General features: G+C 41.4%; 1 protein-coding gene across 1 annotated transcript in view; it reads right to left on the reverse strand.

The window, feature by feature from the left end:
* Positions 1-700: 700 nt before the first annotated feature.
* cdh13 (cadherin 13, H-cadherin (heart)) overlaps positions 701-27,051 on the reverse strand; it is a 944,123-nt gene continuing 917,772 nt past the window's right edge. The window contains exons 12-14 of the mRNA XM_078400759.1: positions 15,518-15,751; positions 14,118-14,333; positions 701-8,134 (exon numbers count right to left, since the gene is read on the reverse strand). Of these exons, the coding sequence (XP_078256885.1) occupies positions 8,127-8,134; positions 14,118-14,333; positions 15,518-15,751 (458 nt within the window). The 3' untranslated portion in view covers positions 701-8,126. The remainder of the gene's footprint in view (positions 8,135-14,117; positions 14,334-15,517; positions 15,752-27,051) is intronic.

The raw sequence follows: 27,051 nt of genomic DNA on the forward strand, positions 1-27,051 counted from the left end.
TGCTGACCTCCAAGACCTCCATGATACAGAGAGTATGAAGAAGGGTATCGACCCAAAACGTCACTCATTCCTTCTCTTCAGATGCTGCCTGACCCGCTGAATTACTCCAGCTTTTTGTGTCTATCTTTTGTTCCCGTAGGTTGTGCTGCGTGCGGCCTTTCTGTCATACAGACTGGCATGGAAGGATCCTCAATATGTCCAGAGTACAGAGACGTTACCGAGCCATCCTCTTCTTTAAGGCTGTGAATCTTGCAGTTGCTTATATCTCCATTGCACAGAGTGGGTTCATTAGACCAGGTACCATGTGACCTAGCAAAGTTCAAACGCCTTTAGGGTTGGGACTGATGAGAGAAAATTAGCACAAGAATAGAGGGATGAATAAATTTAAAGACATTTTAATGTCTAAAATATAAATATTCAATGTATAAAGTATACAACTATACCTTACAGCAATTTTATAACTGGAGTATTGGGCTTTATTTCAGGCAATCCCACGCAATAGGTAAAGGATATCAAAGATTGGCCGTTACTGGGAGATGGCAAGTATTTTGATATGGTAACGATGAAATGTACCACCACTTAAGGAGTCGACATAGAAATTAAGTTTCCAAAAATTAATAAATGGATTCCAAATCTACATAATTGATAGCAAAAGAAAAATATATATTTGCAGAAATAAGTTCAATGATTCACAGAAGAATAAAATCCCAGACTTCCTTTATTTCAGCATCGCACAAATAAATACAAGTTTTGTTTTGCAATCACATCATGTTCATGAATGTAACATTTATTACAGCTAAGTAACAGCAAGCATTTCAGCAAATATGTTTTAATCAGTTAATTAACAGCACCTATATCCGAGTGGATCAATTTGGCAAAAAGAACATTTCTTTATGAAGTTCAAAGCAGTAAAAATAAAGTGGATAGAGATGGTATGTTTGGTTAGGGCAGCCACAATTTACCCTTACAACTGAGAGAAAAATATATATATATAATTTTTCAATAACAAAATTTCATTTAATATGTGCATCTGAAACATAATGTGCATCAGTTTGCATTTGTACATTCACTAATAAAGATACTGAGATTCATTTCACAAATAACATTTAATAAGAGGAAATATAATTGATATAATACTATTTCAAACTCCTAGAGTGCCACATTATGTTATGCCCTGACTGCTTTCATCTTTAAATTTAAATACTTTACTCGTGTCTATTTAAAATTACAATTTGTTCAAATGTCATCAAAGGGATTGTCTCAAATTGTTGTTTCCCCCAATGCTTAGAGTTGAGATACACCACAGGTTGAAGTCAGATAACAGTAAGGTTAAATTGCATTTCATTCCCAGCCATAAGCTATCCCATATCCACCATTAACAGCCTAAGTAGCAATTTAAACTGTGACCACTCATAGTTTTTATGTTAAATAAAGTTTTTTGGTAGATCTGATTCCCAATGGAAGCTAATTTTAGTTTTAGTTTAGTTTAGGGATACAGCGCGGAAACAGGCCCAACGGCTCAATGAGTACGCAGCGAACAGCGATCCCCGCACACTGACACTACCCGACACACACTAGGGACAATTTACACTTATATCATGCCAATTAACCTACAAACCTGTACGTCTTTGGAGTGTGGGGGGAAACCAAAGATCTCGGAGAAAACCCACGTGGTCACGGGGAGAATGGACAAACTACGTAAAGACGGCTCCCGTAGTCAGGATCGAACCTGGGTCTCCGGCGCTGCAAGTATTGTAAGGCGGCAACTCTACCACTGCGCCACCGTGCCACCCAATAAACAGTATTAAAATAAACTGGCAAAGCAACAGGAAAGCAGTTTCCTTTTATATACAGAAACAAAATCCATAAATGTTTTTGCATCGTGGTCAGGGAGAGGGACATTTATTCCACTTTCAGCCCACTTTTTTCATTTCAAACAATCAGTATCAGCATTCAGCATCAACAATAAGGAGTAGTTTGATCAGATATAGTGCGAGGCTTCCCGCAGGCAGGCTGACTAATAGACATCTGCTTCAATTACAGCAGAGTGACATTTTTAATTTCCTGCATCAGTCGTCCATGAGGTCGTTCTAAGTAGATTGCCAATTTATCACTAACCTGTGCCAAATTAGGAGAAGTTTTGTGATATGTGCTCTTGCCTACCAGAAGCTGGATTAAGACTGTTGAAACGCATTTCATGTATGACGCTTAGAATCCGAAAGGTGTAAATGACTTTCATCCCACAGTTTGTTGGAAAACTGTGACCCCAAACATGAAAATCCTGGCTAACTGGCTAACATCAATCATTAAAAATAGCCACTCAAAGCAATAATATTTTATCAAGGAATTGCTGCAATATTTTCCTGTAAAGATCTTCACTAAGGTGCTTCTATTAACTATTCAGATCTATTCATGAATTTGATAATAAGCCTGTTACATTCAAAGTTCCCCCAAATGCTGCTGTATTTTTGTACTTATTCCGTACTATTTATCTTGTTATATTTACGTTCACATGTACAGGAGATGATCAAATATAGCAAGTGATCAATGTGGATGGGAAACATGACGTCCAATATAAAATGATTAAAAAATAAAATAAAATAATTCACTTGATAATAATTGTCATAATGTTCATGAACATGCCTCTTCAGCCATCAGCCTTTTTTTTCAAATTCTCTGCAGCACATTTACATATAAATTGCTTTACTCAAGCTAGACTTGGGTGAATTGTTCAAGCCATGGCTATACTGCAATGAAAATAATTCCTTCAAAACACTCTATTATAATACCATGGGTTGAAATGGGTCATTGGGTTCGACCCATACAACAGCCCCATGTGTGTTCTGTTACTGAAATGATCCTCAGAACAAAGGGATTTCCAGTGAGAGTGATATAACGGGGAACAAGTAGAGACCTAAAGAACAATTCACGAACCCCCTATGGTAGGCGGATAAGAGGAATTTGGAAAGCAGACTGTTCCCGGCATCCCGATTGTAGGGCAAAAAAAAGGAAAGATGACGATGAAAATAAATGTTGAGCTTAAAAACAGCTACAAGTTACCCATTATTCAAACCTTTCCTTTTTTTTTCATCTGCCACCAGGAAGCTTCCCCTGACAATTCAAATCACAGAAGGTTGTTCGTTCCTAATAGCAGACTTGTCACAACTAAATTGGCCAGTTCTGTTATCAAGAACAAGGAGCTTTTAATGGCTTCTGCCAGCCAGCATACCTGATTTATTTTTCGGTCCCATTAACTTGCTCATACGACAGAAATTGCCAGGAAAGCACAGTAGCACTTCAGCCACAAATCAAAAATGAATGAATCCTTTAACTACACACTAATGCCCAAAGTGTTTAGGTGGGGAGATAGTGCTTAGGTAATGGACTGCAAAATTTGAGACAATCCCTTAATGATGGGCGGGAGAAGAGGAGGGTGGCTGGATTATAGACTTGTTTTACATATTCATAGATGCCTTCATTAGGGATTTTTGTTGTCTTTTTGAATCCCCAAATCATGCTGCTATTCGATTTTGAGCTAATTATATTAACATTAAATAATCAATTTTGTGAAATATTGAGGAAGAAATGTAACACTTCCTATTTGCTTTTGGGTGGCAAATTAACATTGGCAGGGAAGAATCTGTCATGGAGTGAAACAGGCTAATTTTGCACAAAAATAAATGGAAATAAAATCAGGACAGATGTTAAGCAGCCAGAAGACCTGCCGGATTTTCCTTTTACACCAATATCAGGTCACTTAACTGCCCGTGTCTGAGAACTGGCTTGAGTTCCTCAGATTGCTTACAATCCGTAGAACTTACTAACATTAACTGAAATCAAGAGGGGTTTTGTGCTCTACATTTATACAGGCTAAATTAAATTGTTGCACTTTAAGTATGGTCTTGATGGGAGTTTGTGATAAATGTTGTCCTTAGACCACATTCAAACTGTGGTCTTGAAAAGATGATGCTCTAACTTAATTCACTGTCACATTTTATATTATCCAATTTATTTGCCTTTTTGCACCACTATTCCACACAGAGGTTACTACGCAAGATTAGAACGCTGCAAATGGGAATAATATGTCGGCAGGGATTGAACGGAACAAAAGCACAGGAGTCATTTTCGAGTTGGTGAGTGTAGCTGTGGAGTATCAGAATCAATGCTGCAGGCTTTAGCTTTGTACGGTCAATATCAATGAATCGGGCGAGGGAACATAGCGTAAGATATTTAGATCAGCTGGTAAAAGAAAGCTGAGTGGGAAATGAGTGGCAAGATACAACACAGTTAATACGAATTACGGACTGCCTCGGTTTGTGTACAGGTATGGTGGACGGAATAACAGGCATAATTTACACCATTTGGTGGGAGAAGTAGAAACACATAATAATTTTCAAAGGGGAAGAGACTGGGAGTTGTTGGTATTCAGAGCAACCTAAGTATCTTTGACACTGAATCACAAAAAAATTAACTGCTAAATATTAGGAAAGTAAGTGGTACATTAACCTATATTAGAAAGGGGTTGGAGTATAATAAGGTGCAAAACGTTCTCAGCGGAGAGATTTGTGTGGGCTGGGACTTGTTCAGTTCAAGGACTGCCGGTGCATACTTTTAATGTGCATGAAGTCCCAGGCTCTGCATGCAATAGAGCTTTCCTTGCATGTTTAATGCAGACATAGGTTTTTCCTGCACTTGCTCCACCACTGGAAAGAAAAGACAGATCACAAGTCATGGGTGGTGAGATCACAGTGGCCCTTGGGTTGGTGCGGGAGGGTCAGTGCATCAGTTAGAGGGAGGAGCATTTGGGGGCTTGAGAGTTGGGTCATGGCAGATGAATAGGTGTGCTCAGGGTAGTGTTTGGTTGGATAGATTGAGACCGAGAGAGTATCGGAGTCATGGTTGAGTGAGTAGGGGTGAACTAAATATAGTATCAGCTGGCTTTTATCACATAACACCTTATTGTAGACATCTCTTGAAGCTAGCCTGCAAGGATTCATTGCAAAGGCTTGCACCACCCGTGGGACAAGGACAAGTGAGTGAATATTGAGGCTGAGATGACCAGCTTTCCGCCCAGTGGCTCAAATGTGCAAATCCAGGTGTCTTGGTGCAAACACACAATGGGTTTTGATGCATGATTACTAAAGTCAGAACAGACAGAGTCACCAATCCATTTGGCAATAATTCTATGTTGCATACAATCACTAGACCAAGAATTCTTGCAGTGAGGGTACACCTGGAGTATCACAAAATGTTTGTTTAGTTTTTAGTTTAGAGATACAGCACAGAAACACCCTATTCAGCCCACTGAATCCACGCCTAACAAACGATCCCCGCAGATTAACACTGTCCTACACACACTCGGGCCTATTTTACATTCATACCAAGCCTATTAACCTCCGAACCTGTGTGGGAAGTAACCGAAGATCTCGGAGAAAACCCATGTGGTCACAGGGAGAACATACAAACTCCGTACAGACAGCACCCGTAGTCGGGATCAAACCCGGGTCTCTGGCGCTGTAAGCGCTGTAAGGCTGCAACTCTACCGCTGCGCCACCGTGCTGCCCAATTTATCTCCTTACCCAAGGAAGGATACCGTTGCATTAACAGACTGTTCACTAGATTCATTCTTGGGATGAGATACTCTGAGCTATATTACCTATAGCTCATAAGATTGGATGGCGACACATATAAATCTCTTAAGAGGCTTCGTATGGCAATACTAGGGTGATTATTTAGAGGAATCGTTATCTTTTATTTATATTCAGGGTCAGGGGATGGCTGGCAAGGGTCTCAAAGCCCCGTGAGTAGGTTATGGTAACAACTGCATGGCTTGCTCGGCTGTTTTAAGAGTCAACCAGGAGGGATGTGTCACATGTAAGCCAGACCATAGTTCCTCTCCCGAAAGATATTCATGAACCAGATGGCTTTTGTGGTCATCATTAGAAAAATTCTAGATTATTTAATGGAGTTTCGTCCCCGGCCATGACAACAGCTTGAAATCACATCCCTCGACTGCCAGCTAGTTAGCTTTACTGCTGTGCCAATCCCATACCAAGTCTCAAAATAGGGGACAGTTATACAGGCTATAGATGAAAAGATATTTCTTCTGTCAAAGGCCTGTGAGTCTATGCGGGCTGCAGATGTTCACCTCTTAAGCATTTCAAGAGAATTTTGAATGCTGTGGGGATTAAGGGATGTAAGGATAGAGTAAATTGGTTTTGTCGAGGTAGGAGAACAACCATGATATTGTTAACTGACAGAACAAGCCTAAAAGGTTGATCAGCCCTACACCTGCTCCTTCTTCTTACAACATCAATGATATTCTGAAAGGGAGAATTCCTAGTTCATGTCTGAAGAACTGCTCAGAAAGTGTTCCCAGAAATCACTCAGAATTGTGGAACATTTTGTTGAAAGGGAAGTTCAAAAATAATTTTGAAGTGATGCAGTTATCTCCGTCTGGCAGGATGTGCAGTAATCGTAATCAGAACAAAATGCCATTAAATAAAATATATGTACCATCAAATGTTAAGATTTTTTTTAGATGTAAAATAGGCTTCTTTTAACCAAGAAAATGTGGATGATTTATGTTGAAAGCAGTCATAACTAGCTCTTGGAGCTGTAAAATTATTTTGTGAAACATAGATCAAGAGAAAGAAGGAAACAGCTCTGCCCCGTGAACACTTGCAGTAAGTTTAAAATCCATTCCTGTCTTCGGATTCTGTAGTTTTATAAAGGAGGTTTAAAACAGTTGTTTGGGCAGGGATTTCCCAGCACCAGACTTTACATTTACGTTCACAAGAGAATTACATCACAGCTATATCTTCCATTTGAAATATATTTATTATGTAGACTTATGGTTTAAATAGACCTGTTTAACATTACAGACCCGCAGGCTGAATTTTATTACGCAACATGCACAGGAATAATGCATGTGATACAGGATGTGGGCATTTAATATCATTAAGACAGATACTTAGGACAAAGAAAGGGGATGGCTGATGACTGGATTGCCTGGATGGCTGGCGTGCATTCCAAAAGATTGCAAGAAACCTGCCACACTACCAAGATTAATGGGCGACGGAGATTTGAGGGAGTTCTGCAGTCTCTTTGCCAATACCCATAAGATGGTGGATCAAATAAACTAGCAGACACTAACAACTCTCTTGGTTGAACATCGAATGTAAGTAAGACACAGACTGGCAAAGCTGCAAGATAATTAATAACGTGGGGAATTCTTGCATTGTGACTTCCACCTGGAATAGATCACAAACCCCGCACTAATGCTGAATCACTAGCATGCAACATTCCAACTGCTGTGACGAGCTTATGCTCAGTTCTTAACCCATCGGACAGCTAACCGCCAGAGTCCTGACTCATTCTAGAAGAAAGCATATTACCCTTTACTCTGCCATCATCGACTACCCCTAATTTGAAGCCATGCAAACCTTTAGTTCAAACACGGTTAGTGATGACAGAGTGGGGCAGTTTTAATGTAATACCTGATACATTCCTGTATGTGGCAGTATAGAGGTTACTGAATTTAATTCTGCCAAAAAATACTGGTTGAAAAAAAGAAATGAGGAAACAAAAGGCATGTACAGCAATATTTACCACTTACGCACAATCTATGTTTAACTTCCTTGACACAAAGAACAATTTGTCTTAAAACTTCCTTGCAACAAGGGAACAATTTGCCTTACAAGAACCAACAGCATGTCTTACTTAGCTTCCAAATAGTGTCTCCTGTAAAAAATGTTTTGCTTTGACAAAATAGCCTTCTTTTCAATGCTATTACAATTAAAATATTGTAGAGCAGAATATTGGGTTAATTGTGTATTCTATCTTCATGTCCTCTGCATGGGTGTTCAGTCTAACTTCAAGGAAAAGCAATGCAACACTTGCTTATCTAGGCGGAACCCATTTAGTGGAAGCTAGTTAAGGTCAGAGGCTGTCATTGACTGTAGCACAGTTTGATAGACTAGTGAAGGTACAAATTAAAGCGTGCTTGGAGCAAGGAGGTCTAGAACTTGAGCGACTGTAAATCCTGTAAAATCTTCGGATTTGGCTTTTTTTCCCCCTCTTGTTGCCATGGCAACTCCGTGGGCAGCATCAGACATCAGTTCTTGTTACAGGGCTGGGAAATAAAAAAGAGTAATTGAATACAAAGGAACCGCAGTATTGTACAATTGAAGATAAATACAATAACTCCTAGTGAACAGTTTATTAGCATGCTTCATAACATCTTGTCACAGTTCAGATTTGAGACCTTACTGTTGCAATCCAATATTGAATAAGTTACATCATTCCACTCTTAATAAACACCTACCTTGTCTTTGAAAACTCAGCTGTCTCAGTCCTAACTCTCACCAAGTTCCATTTACTAGTTTGCTTGTTCTCCCTGACTTATAACGACTTCCAGTTAAATATATTTTTGATTTTAAATGATCTGCTTTGTTTTCTATGGCTTTACTCCTTTCCAATCCTTGTAGATCAATAACTTCCCAGACTAATTTATTTTTCTCATAGTTCTGATGAAGGGTCCCAGACCAGAAATGTTAACAATTCATCTTTCCACAGTCACGGCCAGTTGTGTTTTTACCAGTATTTTCAGTTGAGTATTATCCTCCAAGAACTCTGTGCTTCTACTTTTGACCTCATATTTATCCCCACATTTTCTCAATGTAATACATTTTAACTCTTTATAACATATCCTACCCTGTCTAAACCCTTAGCTCTGTGGCAGCATGGTAACACAGCTGGTAGTGCTGATGCCTCCCAATCGGATCTCCCCTCAGCTGTCTTCTCCTTCCAGGGAAAGCAAGCCCAGCCTCTCAACATCTCCCCGATAACTAAAGTCCACTAATTCGGGCAACCTACTGCTGAATCTCTTTTGCATTCTCTCCAAGATAGCATGTTCCATTATGAAATTCTTTACAGGAACGTGTCACAGAATAACTTGGTATTGGTAGATCAGTTCTTTAAAGACGAGTCATTGGTTAAAATATATACTTGGCAGAGCAGACGTGCAAAAGAAGTTCAAAATAAATTTTACTCCAGACAATTTTGTCCAGTTTTCCTCCTTTCTCTAATTGAATTCGTTATTTCTATACAGGACAGAAACATAGTACTTGTACTTGTACATGGAGTACTTGAATAGGCATATATTAAAGAGAGAGATGATTCAATACAACAGAAAATTATAAGCTTTAACTATGTACTACAAGCTTTCTCAGACATATGTTATAGCGAATATTATTCTGTTTAAAAATGTATGCATTCACAGAACGTGAAAGTCACTGTTATTGCCAAATTTATTATCTCTCTCTAATTTCCCAGAACTGAGTTAAGTGTCCACAAAGAAGGGGCTGGAGTTATGCACAGGACAGAACAGGATAGGACAATGGATGAAGAGCAAAACAAACCCGCAGATGCTGGACATCTGATGAAAGATCATTCACATTCATCATTAACTTTGTTTCACTTTCCACAAATCTACCCACCGATCTACATCCCCACAGGAAGTAAGGAACTAGGTTTCATAACAACCCAGTGGATAGATGGTTAACATTATCTGGATTTTATTTTGAATCCTGGATTTTTTTAAGTTAGTTTAGTTTAGAGATAGAGCACGGAAACAGGCCCTTTGGCCCACTGAGTCCGCACTGACCAGTTATCCCCGCACATTAACACTATCCTACGTACAGTCGGGCCAATTTATATTTATACCAAGCCGATTAACCTACAAACCCATAAGTCTTTGGAATGTGGGAGGAAACCAAAGATCTCAGAGAAAACCCACATGGTCACGGGGAGAACGTATAAACTCCGTACAAACTGCACCCATAGTCAGGATCGAACCCAAGTCTACTGGCGCTGTAAGACAGCAACTCTACTGCTGCGCCACCATGCCACCCTTGAGTTTAATTTTCCTATGTGCCATGGTGGGTCAGTACTTTACCCCATGCTACTTTATCCCAAATGAACACTAAATCTGCATATTTTAATTGTGCATTGTTCACACACTGTCATTGCTTTTTAAAGATTAAAATCTACATTTGCCAGAATTTACCGCGCATTCATTTAGTGTACAACCAAAATGAGACTCATTGAAATACCTCCTCTACCGTCTCCGTACATTTAATGAATTTGAGGACAGTCAGATTTATATCACACCTTTTTAGGTCTTCAATAAACACATTCATGGAAGAAGTTTATGATGGGACAGAGCAAAGGTCTCAACAATATTCCAAATGCAGTGATAAAGACTTGTGCACTAGTTGCGTTCCAAGTTTCCTCTCTGGCCAAACTTCTTGCTGTACAATTACACACTGGCTTCACCCCTGTGGAATGAAGAACTTCCCAAGTGTGCACTAGCCACAAAAACACAACATCACCACATCTAGCCAATGACCTCTCCATTAACCAGTTGGGGGATATATGGCTGGTGAGCTATCTCGGAACACTAAATTTGCAGGTGAAGGGTAAATGTGGCCCGATATTGGATGGGATTCTAGAAAACCATTGTGGAGCAAGGACCCGTCCCTGTGGCCCATTTGCCTCATTGATTTATCACAAACCACATAGAGTAATATAGTGTGGAAACAGGCCCTTCAGCCCAACTTGCCCACACCGGCCAACAATGTCCCAGCTACACTAGTCCCACTTGCCTGCACTTGGTCCATATCCCTCCAAACCTGCCCTATCCATGTACCTGTCTAACTGTTTCTTAAACAATGGGATAGTCCCAGCTTCAACTACCTCCTCTGGCAGCTTGTTCCATACACCCACCACCCTTTGGGTGAAAATGTTACCCCTCGGATTCCTATTAAATCTTTTCCCCTTCATCTTGAACCTGTGTCCCCTGGTCCTCGATTCCCCTACATTGGGCAAGAGACTCTGTGCATCTACCCAATCTATTCCTCTCGTGATTTTGTACACCTCTATAAGATCACCCCTCGTCCTCCTGCGCTCCAAGGAAATTTAACCCAGCCTACTCAACCTCTCCCTATAGCTCACACCCTCTAGTCCTGGCAACACAAATCTTTTCTGAGCCCTTTCAAGGGTTTGACATAAATCGACCAAGATACTTCCTCAAACAAAAAAAAACATTGGTAAGAGCTTGTGGAATGCCAATAGTGTATGTTCTTTAATGTAATTTATCCTTTATTGGTGTACTGTGAATGGATTGATTATATTCATGTAGAGTCTTTTCTTTGACTGGATGTCACGCAAGCAGTAGCTTTTCACTGTACCTCGGTGGATATGTTAATAATAAATGAAACTGATACTAAACTAAACCAACGTTAAGGTGATATATTAACTCAGTAAACTTACAATATTATTTTGCTGCATGTGTTATCATGCCAGATAGCATGAATTAAATGACCATTCTGGACGGGACCTTTCAATGCATCGTGATGGTTCCAAATACTTTTCCCACTTCATGAACATGATAGAGGCATCTCCAAATGTCACGCTGTGATATCACTGCTCAAACCAAGATAACTGTAAATGTCAAAAGTTCTCTTTTGGGCAGAATTTCTAATGTTTTGTTGCTGTCAATCCTTTAAATGCCAGAGAGATAATCACAATAGTAGTGGGAGAGGGCAGTGATTAGTTTTGAAAGATGTTGACAGACTGAAACAAATAGTGTCTTGTAAAGATACTTTTCCACTCACAATCAGTTATATTCAGCCGAGTCATTCTCTATGGCTGTTTTTGTCAGTAACTTAAATTATTTTGGTGATCCATCACTGTATTGTAATGTTGACAGATTCGACGTTGTATGTTCTTTGAATTACCCTGTTTTCAAAGATAACATTGATTTGCCTGACTATTAGCTCAAATTAGTAACTGGATTACATGATCAATGGCCCGTGATCTCTGTAGTGTTGTCTTCTCCTTTTTTCTGATCTCGGCAGCCGATGGTGACTGTTGAAGGGGTTTCTAGGCACCCCTCAAGAGGAATGAGGTAGTATGGCGGTCAAGTCACCAGACCTTGAGTTGGAGGCATGGACAGGAATTTCATGTCAGGAATATGGCTCAGGATCTAACTTTAATACAGGGACAGGCAAATGTTTACAATAATACTCATATGATTGTCAAATAAGAGCAGTTCCAAATCAGGTGCAAATGTACTGCCAAACATACCAAAGGAAACATACTCAAGGAGAAAATAGTTCCTAGGCTACTCCTGTTAAATGTGATAAGCGTTTCTGTTGAATTTTTGTTCTGCTTTCTTAAATGCCTTTTAAATACACAAGCTGCAAATAAGTTTCTTTTTGAATCTATATAAGAAAATAACTGCAGATGCTGGTACAAATCGAAGGTATTTATTCACAAAGTGCTGGAGTAACTCAGCAGGTCGGGCAGCATCTCGGGAGAGAAGGAATGGGTGACGTTTCGGGTCGAGACCCTTCTTCAGACTGAAGAAGGGTCTCGACCTGAAACGTCACCCATTCCTTCTCTCCCGAGTTCTTTTTGAATCTGTTCAACTATACACATTTTTACTGAGGGAAGTTACCGGGATTATCAGAATAACTTTGGGCGTGCTTGGACGGCTTACAGTGTGTAGCTACAACGTACACTTTACAGTTACAGCTGCTGGAGCTGCCGCCACACAGTGCCACAGACCCGGGTTCGATCCTGACCTCAGGTGCAGTTTGTAGGGAGTTTTTCCAATCTCCCTGTGACCAGATGGGTTTTCTCTGGTTTCCTCCCTCATCCTACCAGAGGTTTGGCTTTACAGGTTGATCGGCCTCTGCAAGGGAGTGGATGCGAAAGTAACGTCCCTAGTGTGTAGGATAGAACTAGTGCATGGGAGATCATTGGTCGGTACGGACTCGGTGGGCCAAAGGGCCTGTTTTCATGCTGTATCTCGAAGCTAAACTAAACTAAATTGATCAAAACAGATGCCATTCCCCTGTTTGCAGCTGTAAAAGTCAAACAGATAACAAGCATCTGCCAAGTTTGGTTTGATAACAGAATTTTGAATTCAACAGTGCGATGACCTTCATACATTGCAGGTTGTTTTGTATTTCACAGAAAATAAAAAGCAGAGAGAAACTAAAATAACTATTAGAGTTGAGTATTCCAGTTTCCAATTTAAATCTGTTGAATCAGGCATAGATTATAGCTTGAACCTAGAACATTTAATAGAATTTTAGACTAGCAATGAATATTTCTGCATTATATTTCCCTAACCTCATGTTTTTTAGTCATTTAAACCCCTCCAACAGAAGGAATTCATAATGAATGCAATAAACATTCATTTTTTATTGCCAATAGTAATCTCAAGTGTAGGATTCTCTCACTTGAGATCTGATAAACATTTCAGAACATGAAAATAATAAGTTCTTTCTTTATTTACCATGTCTGAACTGTGAAATTTAAGTTTACCTGTTCACGTTAAATGAATATGTAAATGTAAAATTTATCCATAAATTTAGATGACATCGCAAACAACACTATATTTTAGGGAATAGTAGAAAAAAATGATGACAGGCACATTTTTGAGGAAAGTTTGGTTGGAATAGGCCATTTAGTAATTTTGTCACTGCTAAAACGTGGAGTCACCTGTGTACGACCTAGCTGAAGTTTATTTAGGTCAGCTACATCATTTTACCAGGTTGTATGCGAAACAAAGCATTTCACTGTGCCTAGGTACATGTGACAATAAAGTATCATTGAAATGTCTTATAAACGGTACTCCTTGAAGCATCCATCAACTTCCTCCAGCTCTTCTGCCATCCCCTTATGCAATGGATAATTTACAATAAACCAAACCACTTACTGGCACACCTTTAGTGTGTTGGAGGAAACCAGAGCACCAGGGGGAAACCCATGTGGTCACAGGGAGAGTGTCCAAAGTCTACACAGACACCGCCTGTGATCAGGATCAGTCCTGAGCCGCTGGAGCTGTGTGGTAGTGGCACTAACTGCTGCACCACTGTGCCATCCCTCGTGAGGTCCACAGCCAATGTTAAATTGGGTATGAGCGGTGTGTAGAATTGCCCCACAACAAAGCTAAATTGGAGCCCAGATAAATGGAAGGGGAAATGAGTGATACCACTCACTGGAGATTGCTCTGAGATGGAGAAATTATTGAAGAAACTCACAGAACAATGTGATGATAGAAATCAGGAGGAGTGTGGTGCTGATGTGGAGGGAGTTGGCTGTGCTGCAGTCCATTTTGTTCTTCTTGCAGGAGCAGACTTGGACTAAAACATCTGTGCTGTTGGTCAAGGGCGGCTTCCCGCTATCCGTCACCACAATTGGCAAGTTGTAGTTTGCTCTTTTCAGCGGATGCAGGAGGCTGAGTTGAGCATGGCTGCCTAAAAGAACAAAGCAAAAATGTGAATATCGTGCATAACATATATATATATATATATATGTATATTTATATTCATGGTCAGGTCAAGAACCTTGTACTTACAAGCTGGGATTTGAACATGGTGCCAAAAACCGGCGACTCTGTATACTGTCTCGGTGTACTACTGCTACACACTTGTACTGTATCTGAGATGTTTATCTAAGATGTATCTAAGTGCTTATATTTAGTGATCCATGTACTGAACTGTATACATAAATAAACTTCACTGTGCCTTGGAACATGTGACAGGTGAGCACCATTGTACCATTGTACCATTGTATTGTACCATTGCACCACTACCATTGCACCACTACCATTGTAATTTTGCTCATCATGATTAAATCTCAACAATACGTCATGGAATACGTGCACAGTCAGTGTTTAATCAGTGTGCCCTGATCAGCAATCTCCCCGTACATTAGCACTATCCTACACACTAGGGGCAATATACAATTTTAACGGCCAATTGACCTGCGCACCAGCATGTCTTTGGAATTGAGTTGAGTGTTTAGATGAAACAACCTAAAAATGAAAGGCATGCCCAATGGACTGCTCAATGCATCGATAGACCTGCCTGGAAGCTACACATTGCCTTGGAATAGGGGAAGAATGATGCTGAAGTTCCTATAATGTAATGTAACTCATGATGGCATGGTGATGCAGTTAGTAGTGAAGTTTAGTTTAAAGATACCGCGTGGAAATGGGCCCTTTGGCCCACCAAGTCCGTGCCGACCAATGATCACACATATACTAATTCTATCCTACACACTAGGAACAATTTACAGAAGTCAATTAACCACCAAACCTCCATGTCTTTGGAACATAGGAGGAAACAGGAGCACCCGGGGAAATCCCACGCAGTCACAGGGAATTCGTACAAACACCATACAGACAGGATCGGACCACAGTCTCTTGTTCTGTAAGGCAGCAACTCTACTGTTGCTCCACTGTGCCACCAGTAGAGCTGCTACCCGATAGCCCCAGTGACTGTGGTTCAATCCTGACCTGTGATGCTGTCTGTGTGGAGTTTTCTCTACAGCCAAGAGTGGAAAACTCACTGTCTACTGACTTACGTCCTGTTGCAAGATGTGGATTTTCACCATAAGAGTAAAGCATCACATTTTCTGTAATGAAGAATTATCTTACTGTTGAGTTGAGTAACCTTCCAGGTTTTTTCAATTCCAGCTTGCTTGCCCAATTGAAATTTGAATGGGTCAGCATTTGGTTCAAGATCTTTGTCTGTTGCTCCCAGAATGGCCACAATGAGATCCTTTGAATCCGCACAGAACTTGGCTACGGTTGGATAAACAGAGGGTGGGTTGTCATTCACATCCAGCATGGTGATAATCAAGGTACCAGTGCCAGTGGCAACGGGGTCTCCTAAGGGATAAAGCAGAAGAGTTTGTCAGTTATTTCATGCTGCAGATGGTGAACGCAAATACCAAAGGGAGGCAACAACAGAAGAAACATTGACATTTATTGCATATCATCTGGTAACAGTTTTGTGTAATCTTTATTGATGCAACTCCCCTTCTTCCCATATACTTGCCTCATCAATGTTCCTTGATTTCCATGTATTTAACCTTTCCTAATTAGAAAGTAGTAGGCAGAAATTGCACCTTGTAAGCTGCAGGATTTAAGGAATAAACTTTATCCTCTAAGAAGGCAAAGACATCTGAAATGATCCAACATTTGGGTCGGCACGATGGCGCAGCGGTAGAGTTGCTGCCTTACAGTGCCAGAAACCCGGGAACAATCCTGACTGCGGATGCTGTCTGTATGGAGTTTGTACGTTCTCCCCATGACCTGCGTGGGTTTTCTCCGAGATCTTCGGTTTCCTCCCACACTCTAAAGACGTGCAGGTCTGTAGGCTAATTAGCTTGGTAAAATAGTAAATTGCCCCTAGTGTAGGATAGTGTCCATGTGCGGTGATCACTGGTCGGCATGGACTTGGTGGGCCAAAGAGCCTGTTTCCGTGCTGTATCTCTAAACTATACTAAACTAAATATATTGGTTAGGCCAAAATGCAGGAGTCCTCTGAAACATACACTTCAAGGCTTCTCCTAAACTTCGTATGATTAAGTTTGGCCCGCAGGTGTACCGTTCTTCAACAAAATCATCTAATTTTTAACTGAGTCGACTTTCTGCTGAGTCAGAAACCTGTATCCATTCCTGAAAACTGAGCATGGAGGTTTAGTTTAGAGATACAACATGGAAACAGGCCCTTCAGCCCACTGATTCCATGCTGACCATCAATCACTCAGATATTCGTTCTATCCTACACACCGGGGATGATTTTCAGAAGCCAATTAATCTGCAAACCTGCATGTCTTTGGAATGTGGGAGGAAACCAGTGGCAGCCGGAGAAAACCCACGTGATACAGGGAGAACGTACTAACATGGTACAAACAATAGTAGGAGTCAGGATCGAACTGGCACTGTGAGGCAGCAACTCTACCACTGTGCCACAATGCTGCCTGGGTCCACTGTGCCACTGGGTTTGCACTGACACACCAATGCAGTGCTTAGGCGATGCTGTACTGCAACAAATGCTGGTGTTTGAGCGAGATGTTACATTAAGAGTCTATTCACTTTCTTGGAAGGACGAAAAAATGTTGTTGTTCTATTTCTATCTGGGAACTATCCCAGATTTCCTGGCCAACATTCAAACCTCATCAACATCAATGGGCTATCTGGTGATTATCACTTTGTTTTTTATGAGGGCTTGCCATATGCAGATTTGTTCATTGTTTCTCACATTACAACAGGAACTACACAAGTACATCATTAGATGTAAAGAGCCTTTGGAGGACTCTAAGGTCATTTAAAAAAAGCACTATCCAAATGCAAGCTTGTCTTCCTTCCTTTCTTGGAACCAGAACAAGTAATTGGGATAAACGAGAAGAATTTACTTTTAAACAATCCTTTTTCAAGTCCTCAAAACAACTGCAGACTGTTGCTTCTACTGATCAGTCTTGAACTCCAGGTATTTATTCACAAAATGCTGGAGTAACTCAGCAGGTCAGGCAGCATCTTAGGAGAGAAGGAATGGGTGACGTTTCGGGTCGAGACCCTTCTTCAGACTGAAGAAGGGTCTCGACCCGAAACGTCGCCCATTCCTCTCCTGAGATGCTGCCTGACCTGCTGAGTTACTCCAGCATTTTGTGAATAAATACCTTCGATGTGTACTAGCATCTGCAGTTATTTTCTTATACTTATTGAACTTCAGGTATGTGCTCCAAGAACTAAGTTTATTTCAGACCTTAAAAAATAGGCCAAACAATTCTCACCACCTATCATTGCTTACAAATCACCTTATGTCCTTATGTATAAGTACACACCTGTGTATGAGCATACAAATAAAGCACCATTGAACCACACAAAGAAGAATATGTTTAGTGTCATCACGGCATTATATGCCATCCCAATTGCTTTCCTATAAAATGGTTTGTATTGTGATCTTCTGCAATATGAAACTACATAATCTCCACAAGCATCAAGAAACAAGAGTGGGAAAAAATGGTGTTATTGATTTCCTTTTTTTTTTAACATAAGCGCTGCAGAATCAAATTTTATTCCAAATCTAATGTTTTACAAATCACAACACAATCGTGATATTAATTAATTGTATGGAATATTATTCTTTTTTACTTCAATTAATCAAGTGACAACTGTGAACTACAGAGAGCGATTTTAGTTTAGTGTTTGTTTATTATTGTTATAGCACCGAGGTACAGTGAAAAGCTTTTTCTGTTGCGTGCTATCCAGTCAGCGCAAGGACATGATTACAATGAAGGCACCCACAGTGTACAGATACAGGATAAAGGGTATAACGTTTAGTGCAAGATAAAGTCATTCAGAGCAAGATAATGGCTGGTGGAGACAATATTCTCTCAACATTTGAGAAGTATCTGGGCAAGCACTTGACTTGCTAATGCAGAGAAGGCTAAGGATCAAATGTAAATAAATGGAATTAGTACAGAGGGGTGTTTGATGTTCGACATGGACGATATGAACTCTGGAAGCCAGCGCTGCCCTCGCAGCTGCGGCTTGCATGCAGTCCGTTTGTCTTTTGTGTTTTTTGGTGTTTTTGTCTGAATTGTAGTTTAAATATGGTGTAGTGTTTGTGGTTGTATGTTGTGGGGGGGGGGGGTGGGAAGGGAACTGTAACATTGTCTCTCCCGAACGGAGACGCGACCTTTGTTTCTGTGTCGTGTCTCCGTTCACGCTGCGGCCTACCACCGGCCATGCACCTGGAGCTGGCGGGCTCCGGCTAGGACCACCTGGGCTCTGGTTCGCAGAGCCCGCGGCCCGGACTCACCACCTGCGGCGCTGGCTGCCTTCGGATGCTGCGGGAGTGGCTGCGACTCGTCTCCGGAGGCTCCGGCGCGGGCCGCCTGGACGTCGGAAGCCCGCAGGCCCCTGGGTGGGGGCCAACATCGGGAGCTCCGGCAGCAGCAGCGTCTTCGCCCGCCCCGAATCGCGGGGCTTGGGTCGGCCCGCCACGGACCTTTCGCCGTCCGGCGCAGCCTGAAATAGGCCGCGGGATTTTCCACTGCCCGGCGGGGGCTTCAATGTCGGGAGCCACGACCGCCCCAACGTGGCAACTCCAACAGCCTGACCGCGGGAGAAGACGGCAGGGGAAGAGAGAAAGACATTCTGGCCTTCCATCACAATGAGGAGGGACTGGAGGAGACTCACTGTGATGGATGTTTCTTTTGTTTGGTGTTAGTTTATGATTGTATGTGTTATTGCATTTTTATTGATTATTCTTATTGGTCTTATTGTTGAACTGCGGGTAATTTTTCATTTCACTACACATTTATGTGTATGTGACAAATAAATGACTATTGATATTGACGTGGTAATGTGAAGGTCCAGTTACAGTTTTTTAGTGACTCTATGACCATATGGCACACTGCACAAACATGCAAAAAGAGAGCAGCTGGTGCCAGAGTTGTCCTCAACCTGTAAGAGGAGAGCTAAGCATAAAGAGTAGCAGGTTCAAGAGGAAAAAGTTCCCAAAGGAACGTCCCTTTTCAACATCACAGCCTCATCTCTCAGCTGAGCAGAGGTGGAAAACTTTGTCAGTACAAATGGCAAGGCACTTCTTCCAAATTCATAGATCCCAGTGCAAGACACTCCAATTGCTACCAATATTGTACCCCAATAATCTGATAGGAATGCTCTGGTAAACTATAAAACACATAACAATTCCTCACACTCTTTTCTCTAGATGATTGGCATTGTTTATTTTGAGTCCACAGTCCTTAGTTCCATACTTTCCGGTTACTGGAAAGAGTGTCTCAATATCAATTGCAACAAGCCTTCTTAAAATTTAATAGGTCTCATTAAGAGCATAACTTATTTTTCTAAACTAAAAAAATCTAGATGCATAAATACTGTTTTGTGGCAGGGCAGACCATTCCTCCTAGAGTCAAACGACTTACGCTGGAAAGAGTGCAGAGAAGAGTTTAAGCTGGAAAGGGTGCAAAGGGTTGCAAGGATATTGCCAGGACTTAAGGACCTGAGCTATAGGGAGAGGTTGGGAAGGCTATGACTTTATTCCTCAGAGTTCAGAAGACTGAGGGATGTTCTTTATAGAGGTGTATAAAATCATGAAGGTACTAGATAGAGTAAATATACAGAGTCTTTTACCCAGAATAGGGGAATGAAGAACCAGAGGACAGAGGTTTTAGGTGAGAGGGGGATGATACAATAGGAATCTGAGGGGTGACATTTTCACATACAGGTTGGTGGGTAAATGGAATGAGCTGCCAGAGGAGGTTGAGGCAGATACAAAAAACAACATTTAAAAGACATTAGGACAGGTATGTGGACAGGAAAGGTTTATAGGGGTATGGGCCAAACGTGGACAGCTGGGACTAGTGTAGATGGGGCATCTTGATCGGCAAGGGCATGTGGGGCTGAATGGTCTATTTCAGTCTTGTACGACTCTGTGACTTTAAGTGAAGTTTTGCAAGGACAAGCAATGCGTTCAGAAAGTAAAACTGTATTCCGTATTCCAGATACAGTTAACCAAAGCCCAAGATAATTCCCGTAAATCTTCCTTAATCTAATGCTGGAACCTTCTTGCAATAAAGCTTAACATTCTGTTTGTCCATTGAACCTACATTTTCAAAGTCCCTGTGATTTGTGTACAAACTCTCCCAGATCCTTTTGAATGCCAAAATGCAATGAATTTACATGAACTGCTTTATCATTCCTGCAACCAAAGTGGATAATTTTACTTTCACAAAATATATTTTATCTTCCACCTACATGCCCAATCAGTTAACCAGTCTAGATGAACCATCCTGAATCAAAACATCAATTGTACATTTCCCACAATGGTTGCTGCCATGATCCACTGTTCTGCCAACACTTCTCCATTTTTAACCAGCTTATTATTTGACTCTTCATTCTCCTCAGAACTCGTTCCCCCCCCCTCCCCTAGTTTTGTATTATTGGAGACTATGATTCTGCAGAGAACGTGGATTGTGGATATTTTTGGGACACCAAGAGACAATTTAAAGGAACACACTAAAATGAATATTCAAAATAAATCTTCAGTAGGAACAATTAAACATATCCATCGTTAACAGAATAGTTTATTTCTTAACAATAAATAACCCTATACCTGCATTTGTACCTTCCAAAGATACAGTGGTTTCCAAAGCTGCTCAGCAGTTGTTAAAGAAAAATGGTAAATACTGAAATACTATTTGTAATGTACAGTGAACCCTTGCTAAAATGGCACGGCATGAAACGGTGGTGCAGTGCAAAGGTTGCTGCCTTACAGCACCAGAGACCCGGGTTCAATCCCGACTACGGGTGCTGTCTGTACGGAGTTTGTACGTTCTCCCGGTAACTGCGTGGGTTTTCTTCAAGATCTTCGGTTTCCTCCCACACTCCAAAGACGTACGGGTTTGTGCGTTAATTGGCTTGGTGCATGTGTAAATTGTCACTAGTGTGTGTAGGGTAGTGTTAATGTGCGGGGATCGCTGGTCGGTGCGGACTCGGGGGGCCTGTTTCCGCTGTATCCCTAAACTAAACTAAACAATAACGGACCACCATAGAGTGGATTTCTATTAAAGCTGACTGAGGCTCCTGGTGCACTATCCCCTCACCTCCGTGAGTTACCCAGTGAGCTGGCACTGTGTGGTGTACTTCCACTTGGGGGAATGGAGTGAGTGGGAAGCACAGCGGCCCCTTCCCTGGCGCTCCACATGTGGGGCCAGAGGTTCTGCGGCTCCCCAGCCTGTGACTTCCCACTGGTTTAATCCCCACCCCCACCAATGACGGTGCGCTTCTTCCCTCCTGGCCTGTGTTAAGCTTTACCCCCGTCACTCTGTTACAGCGGACAATCGGCAATAACGGACACCATTCATTCCCCCCCCTGTGGTCCATTATTGTGAGGGTTTACTGTGTATAAAAGCAAAATGTGCAGACAAGTTTAAGAAAAATCTTTTTAAGCATTTAATTTCTGCAATTTAGGGTTTGCATTCTTCTACAATCAAATGCAACTGTGTTGACATTAATGGAACCAAATTTCATTTCACACCTTATCAGTGGCCATGACAATTTTGGGTGATTTTTCATCTCAATGTCCATTTACTCCACATGTAAACATTAGGCAATTAGATGTAGAGGTTCATCCTCTATTTTACATGTGAACCGCAGATGCTTCCAAGTCGAAACAAAAGCTGAAAATGCTGGAAATACTCAGGAAGCATCTGTGGAAAAAGGAACAGCCATTTGTTTTGGGTCTGTGACCCATCATCACAACTGGGAAAGGGAGAGAGCGGCATTATCTTTTAATTGGAAAGGACGTGAGCGAGGACTGTTTAGAACAAAGAGAATGCCTGTCATAGGATGAGTTGAATCGGCTTAACGGCAAAGGCTTCCAGCACTTTAAGCTTCATGGTCTGTGTAATAGAAAACTGGTGAGACTATAACTGAGTGAAGTAAGATAAAAACTGACACAACAAGATAAAAAACAGAAAATGGTAATAGGTGGAAAACTGAGCAAGTCAGGCAGCATCTGTGGAAAGAGAAACAGTTAACATTTCAGATGAGGGTCCCTTCATCAGACCCAGTTAGTCTAAGTGGTTGAAAACATGGGAATTGAATGAAACATATGGCAAATGACGTGCGGTACTATGTTTAGTTTAAGTTTAGTTTAGTGTTGAGCTACAGCGTGGAAACAGGCCCTTCAGCCCACTGAGTTCATGCCGACCGATAATCATACATACATTAGTGCCATCCTACACAGTAGGGACAACTTACAGAAGCTAATTAACATACAGACCTGCACATCTTTGGATTGTGGGCGGAAAACGGAGCCCCTGGAGACACCCCATACAGTCACAGGGAGAGCATACAAACTCCGTACTCTGTTTCTGAAATTTGTCCCATTTGAAGTCGATGGAACTGAAGTTCAAACCATATGCCTATCAAAAATAAACCTTACCTGCGTCCACCTATTATCTCCCCTCTTCTATCTTCCCTCTCCCTCCCCCTCTACAATCAGTCTGAAGTAGGGTCTCGACCCGAAATGTCACCCGTCCATGTTCTCCAGAGATGCTGCATGACCTGCAGAATTACTCCAGTCCTTTTGTGTATTAACCACCATCTGCATTTCCTTGTCGCTATAGTTCAGTGGCACAGTTTATTATCACATACAATAAAGAAGGAATGTTAACTTATCTGAGTTTTTGCACGTCTTAGAGAATTTGAATTTAACCTTGGAAAATAGCAAAGTGTAAATATTTCAGAATAAATTCTTCGAACAATGTCAATCATCGCAGAATATTCTGTTTATCATACCTGCAGAGATTGCAGTGCCAGTATTCTGAAAAGTAAGGTTACCCAGGGTCAGTTTAGTGTACTAAGTCATAATCAGATTCTTTGTCAGCATAACGAACTGGGAATTTATGATGCTGCCTTGTTAAAATCACAGGCCTGACATGTATATTCTCTTAACTTCATTTAATTAAATTAAATTATTTCATGCTGTTTCGAATTAGGGTTGTCAGTTCGTGTAATTTAAAAAAAGGATTTTTTACAAGTGTGAGTTGACTACCTTGCTCATAAAAGTGTTCATGCTGATATTATGTATCTCCATTGTAACCCAGACGTGTCCCTTTAAAAGTATCGTTGTCATAAATTCAGAACAAAACTACAGCAGGAATTTTTGGTTATCGAAAAAAAATGCAAATAAGCTTCAATAAAATGTATGCTTGTTTTGAGCTGCTTCTTCAATCTCATAATGTTTTAGAATGACAATTAATTTGAAAGAACTACGAGTTGCGACATACTTGTAAATTAGGAATTGAAATTGCTTTGCAATAAGAACAATTAACTGTACTTTACGCTCCGTGGGTTAGTCATTAAAGTTTGTCACATTTCCCTTTATAAATAACATGAACAAATACATTTGAAAGTTTTGAATTTCAAATACACATTTGAAGATATAAGTCTACAACTCTTGACTAAACTCTTCTTTAGTCAGAGGGTGGTGAATCTGTGGAATCTTGATCAGAGAGTGGTGAATCTGTGGAATTCTTTGCCACAGAAGGCTGTGGAGGCCAAGTTAATAGATATTTTTAAGGCAGAGATAAATACTGTAGATTCTCGATTAGCACGGATGTCATGGGTTATGGGGAGAAGGCAGGAGAATGGGGGTAGGAGGGAGAAATTCATCAGCCATGATTGAATGGCGGAGTTGGGCCGAATGGCCTAATTCTGCTCCTATCACTCATGACCTTTTGAGCCCAATCTAAAAAAAAAATCATTTTAATATCATTGATATTGTTTTGTCATTTGATTTCCATGAGTTGCCTCCAATACAGAGGTAACAACCCATAGTCATCTGAGGCTTTTACTATGAATGCACCTGAGGGAGAAATGGTCTTTTAAATCACAGACAACCAATTGATAGTTAAAGATAGTAATAATTCTGAACAGAATTATGAGAAGCAAAATTAAGAGAAGCAAATCAATTCATAAATGATTATTCTGATGGGTGTAGGAAACATTTCATTCAAGAAATGATGTACCTTTAATGCAGCGATAGACTGTGGATGCATTATGTAATAAGAAAGTTAATTATGTTGTACCGTGTAAAGAAGAATAACAATGAGGCTCATCAGATGACTTTTGATGGATCGGAGTATCTCATTTAAAAAATTCTGTCAGCACATCCATCTACATCTCTTTTAATTAAATATCGGGTTAATAGAGAGGGTCACATCAACATTGTCATTTATTAAAAGGTAGAATACATGGATACCTTTTTGATTTCTAAGGGCATGAGTTCACATTTCTCTTAATCTTCTCAAAGTGTAACAATCAGTGCACAAATAGATTGGGATGATCCTCAATCATGTTTTGGCATAGATCAAATTGATTCAGTTCATGCCCCATATTGCTGCCTGGCAACACTAACATACTAAAATCTAACCAACTCTAGTTAAAAACAATGCTTGAACATTTTCTTCTGAGAGATTCCCTCAGGATTGAGGAAGACTTCCAACCAGCCCTGTTCTATGGGTTCTTTAATAAAGACCAATTAATCAAGAAACAATGTTTGGAAGAGTAGCTTTTGCTATCTTCGAGTGCGGTGTGTGTGTAAACTAAATCTCCACCACATCCCCGAGCAGTAATGGCTATCGAAGCTAGAGTTTGAGAATGTATAGAAACTGCCATTACAGAATCAAAGTAGAGGTGACCCTTGGACTATCTTTGATCAGACTTTACTGGACTTTACCTTGCACTAAACATTAATCACGTTATTCCCTTTATTATGTTTTTGTACACTGTGGATGAGTCGATTGTAATCATGCATTGCCTTTCCATAGACTAGTTAGCACACAACAAAAGCTTTTCACTGTACCTTGGCACTCATGACAATAGAACTCAACTCAAACCTCAGGTTCACAGTGCCTTCCTGAATGCTCCTTCTGCAGGTTGAGCAGGAGAAGGAATGCTCCTTCTGCAGGGGCAGATATTCCCCACCAGTCATCTTGCCAAATAACCTTTTGATTTGCTTCAAGCACCTGGTATCAGCATGTGAATAAAGTGACCCACCCAACAGAGATGACTGAATGTAATTAGGATCTGGATAGGTGTATAGGATTTTGTGGTCTCTCTTGAGTGATTTGAAATGCCAGCTCTAATAGTACATGTTTCAAAAGAGCACAGAAGTTCAGGGACCATCGCCTGGTGTGCCTACGCTGCCCCAGCAGCTGCGACTTGCCTGCAGTCCGTTTGTCATTTGTGTTTTTTGTTGTTTTTTGTCTTAATTGTAGTGTCTAGGTACGATGTAGTGTTTTGTGGTTGTGTGTTATGTGGGTGGGGAACTGTAAAATTGTCTCTTCCGATCGGAGACGCGACCATTGTTTTCTGTGCCGTGTCTCCGTTCCCGCTGCGGCCAACCATCGGCCAAACACCTGGAGCTGGGGGCCTCCAGCTGGGATCACCTGGGCTCTGGTTCACAGAGCCCGCAGACCGGACTCAGCATCTGCGGAGCTGGCTGCCTTCGGAGGCTGTGGTGGAGCCTCGGGAGCGGCTGCGACACGTCTCAGGAGGCTACTTCGACCGCGGGCCGCGGGCTGCGTGGACGTCGGAAGCTCGCAGGCCCCTGGGTGGGGGCCGACATCGGGAGCTCCGGCAGCGGCAGCGGCAGCGGCAGCGGCAGCGTCTTCACCCGCCTCGAATCAGGGGCTTGGGTCGGCCTGCCGCGGACCTTTCACCATCCGGCGCGGCCTGGAATAGGACGCGGGATTTTCTCTGCCCAGCGGGGGCTTCAATGTCGGGAGCCACGACCGCCCCGACGTGGCATGTTCAACAGCCTGACCGTGGGAGAAGACGGCAGGGGAAGAGAAAATACATTCTGGCCTTCCATCACAGTGAGGAGGTGAATGGAGGAGACTCACTGTGATGGATGTTTCTTTTTGTTTGGTGTTGGTTTATGATTGTGTGTTATTGCATATTTCTATTGCTTATTTTTATTGGTCTTATTGTTGGACTGTGGGTAATCTTTCATTTCACTGCACATTTATGTGTATGTGACAAATAAATTGACTATTGACTATTACTCAGTAAATCATTAGATTAGTCTACACTGGCCTTGAAATTTTCATAATTTCATGTTCATAAGTTAAAGAAGCGGAATTAGGCCATTCGCCCCATCAAGTCTACCCTACCATTCAATCAAGGCTGATCTATCTTTCAGTCTTAACACCATTCTCCTGCCTTCTCCCCATAACCCAACACCCTTACTAATCAAGCATCTATCAATCCATGCCTTTAAAATATCCATTGGCGGCCTCCACAGCCTTCTGTGGAATTTTGATCTTCAAACACTCTTTTCCTCAGTCAGTCGGTCGAAGGCTATGCTGCTGCCAAGCAGACCTTGATGAATTTCATTCTATCTGTCTTCACTGACAAGTGGGTCCCTGGATATGGGTCCAGTTCCCCTGTGTTTAACACCAGCCACGCTTAAGCACATCCTCACTGGGTGTAAAGTAAGCCTCTCCCAAGGACGGTACACCTGGAGACATAATCAAGTGCTCAAATGCCTGGCAGCGACTCTGGAAAGCAGGAGAACAACCAACAATGCCCTGCCGCCCAAAACAACCAACCCAGTTATGCCAATTGCCTTTGTTCGGGAGGGG

The sequence above is a fragment of the Rhinoraja longicauda genome, chromosome 6 (assembly GCF_053455715.1).
Source record: "Rhinoraja longicauda isolate Sanriku21f chromosome 6, sRhiLon1.1, whole genome shotgun sequence".
In the NCBI taxonomy this organism is placed as follows: domain Eukaryota; kingdom Metazoa; phylum Chordata; class Chondrichthyes; order Rajiformes; family Arhynchobatidae; genus Rhinoraja; species Rhinoraja longicauda.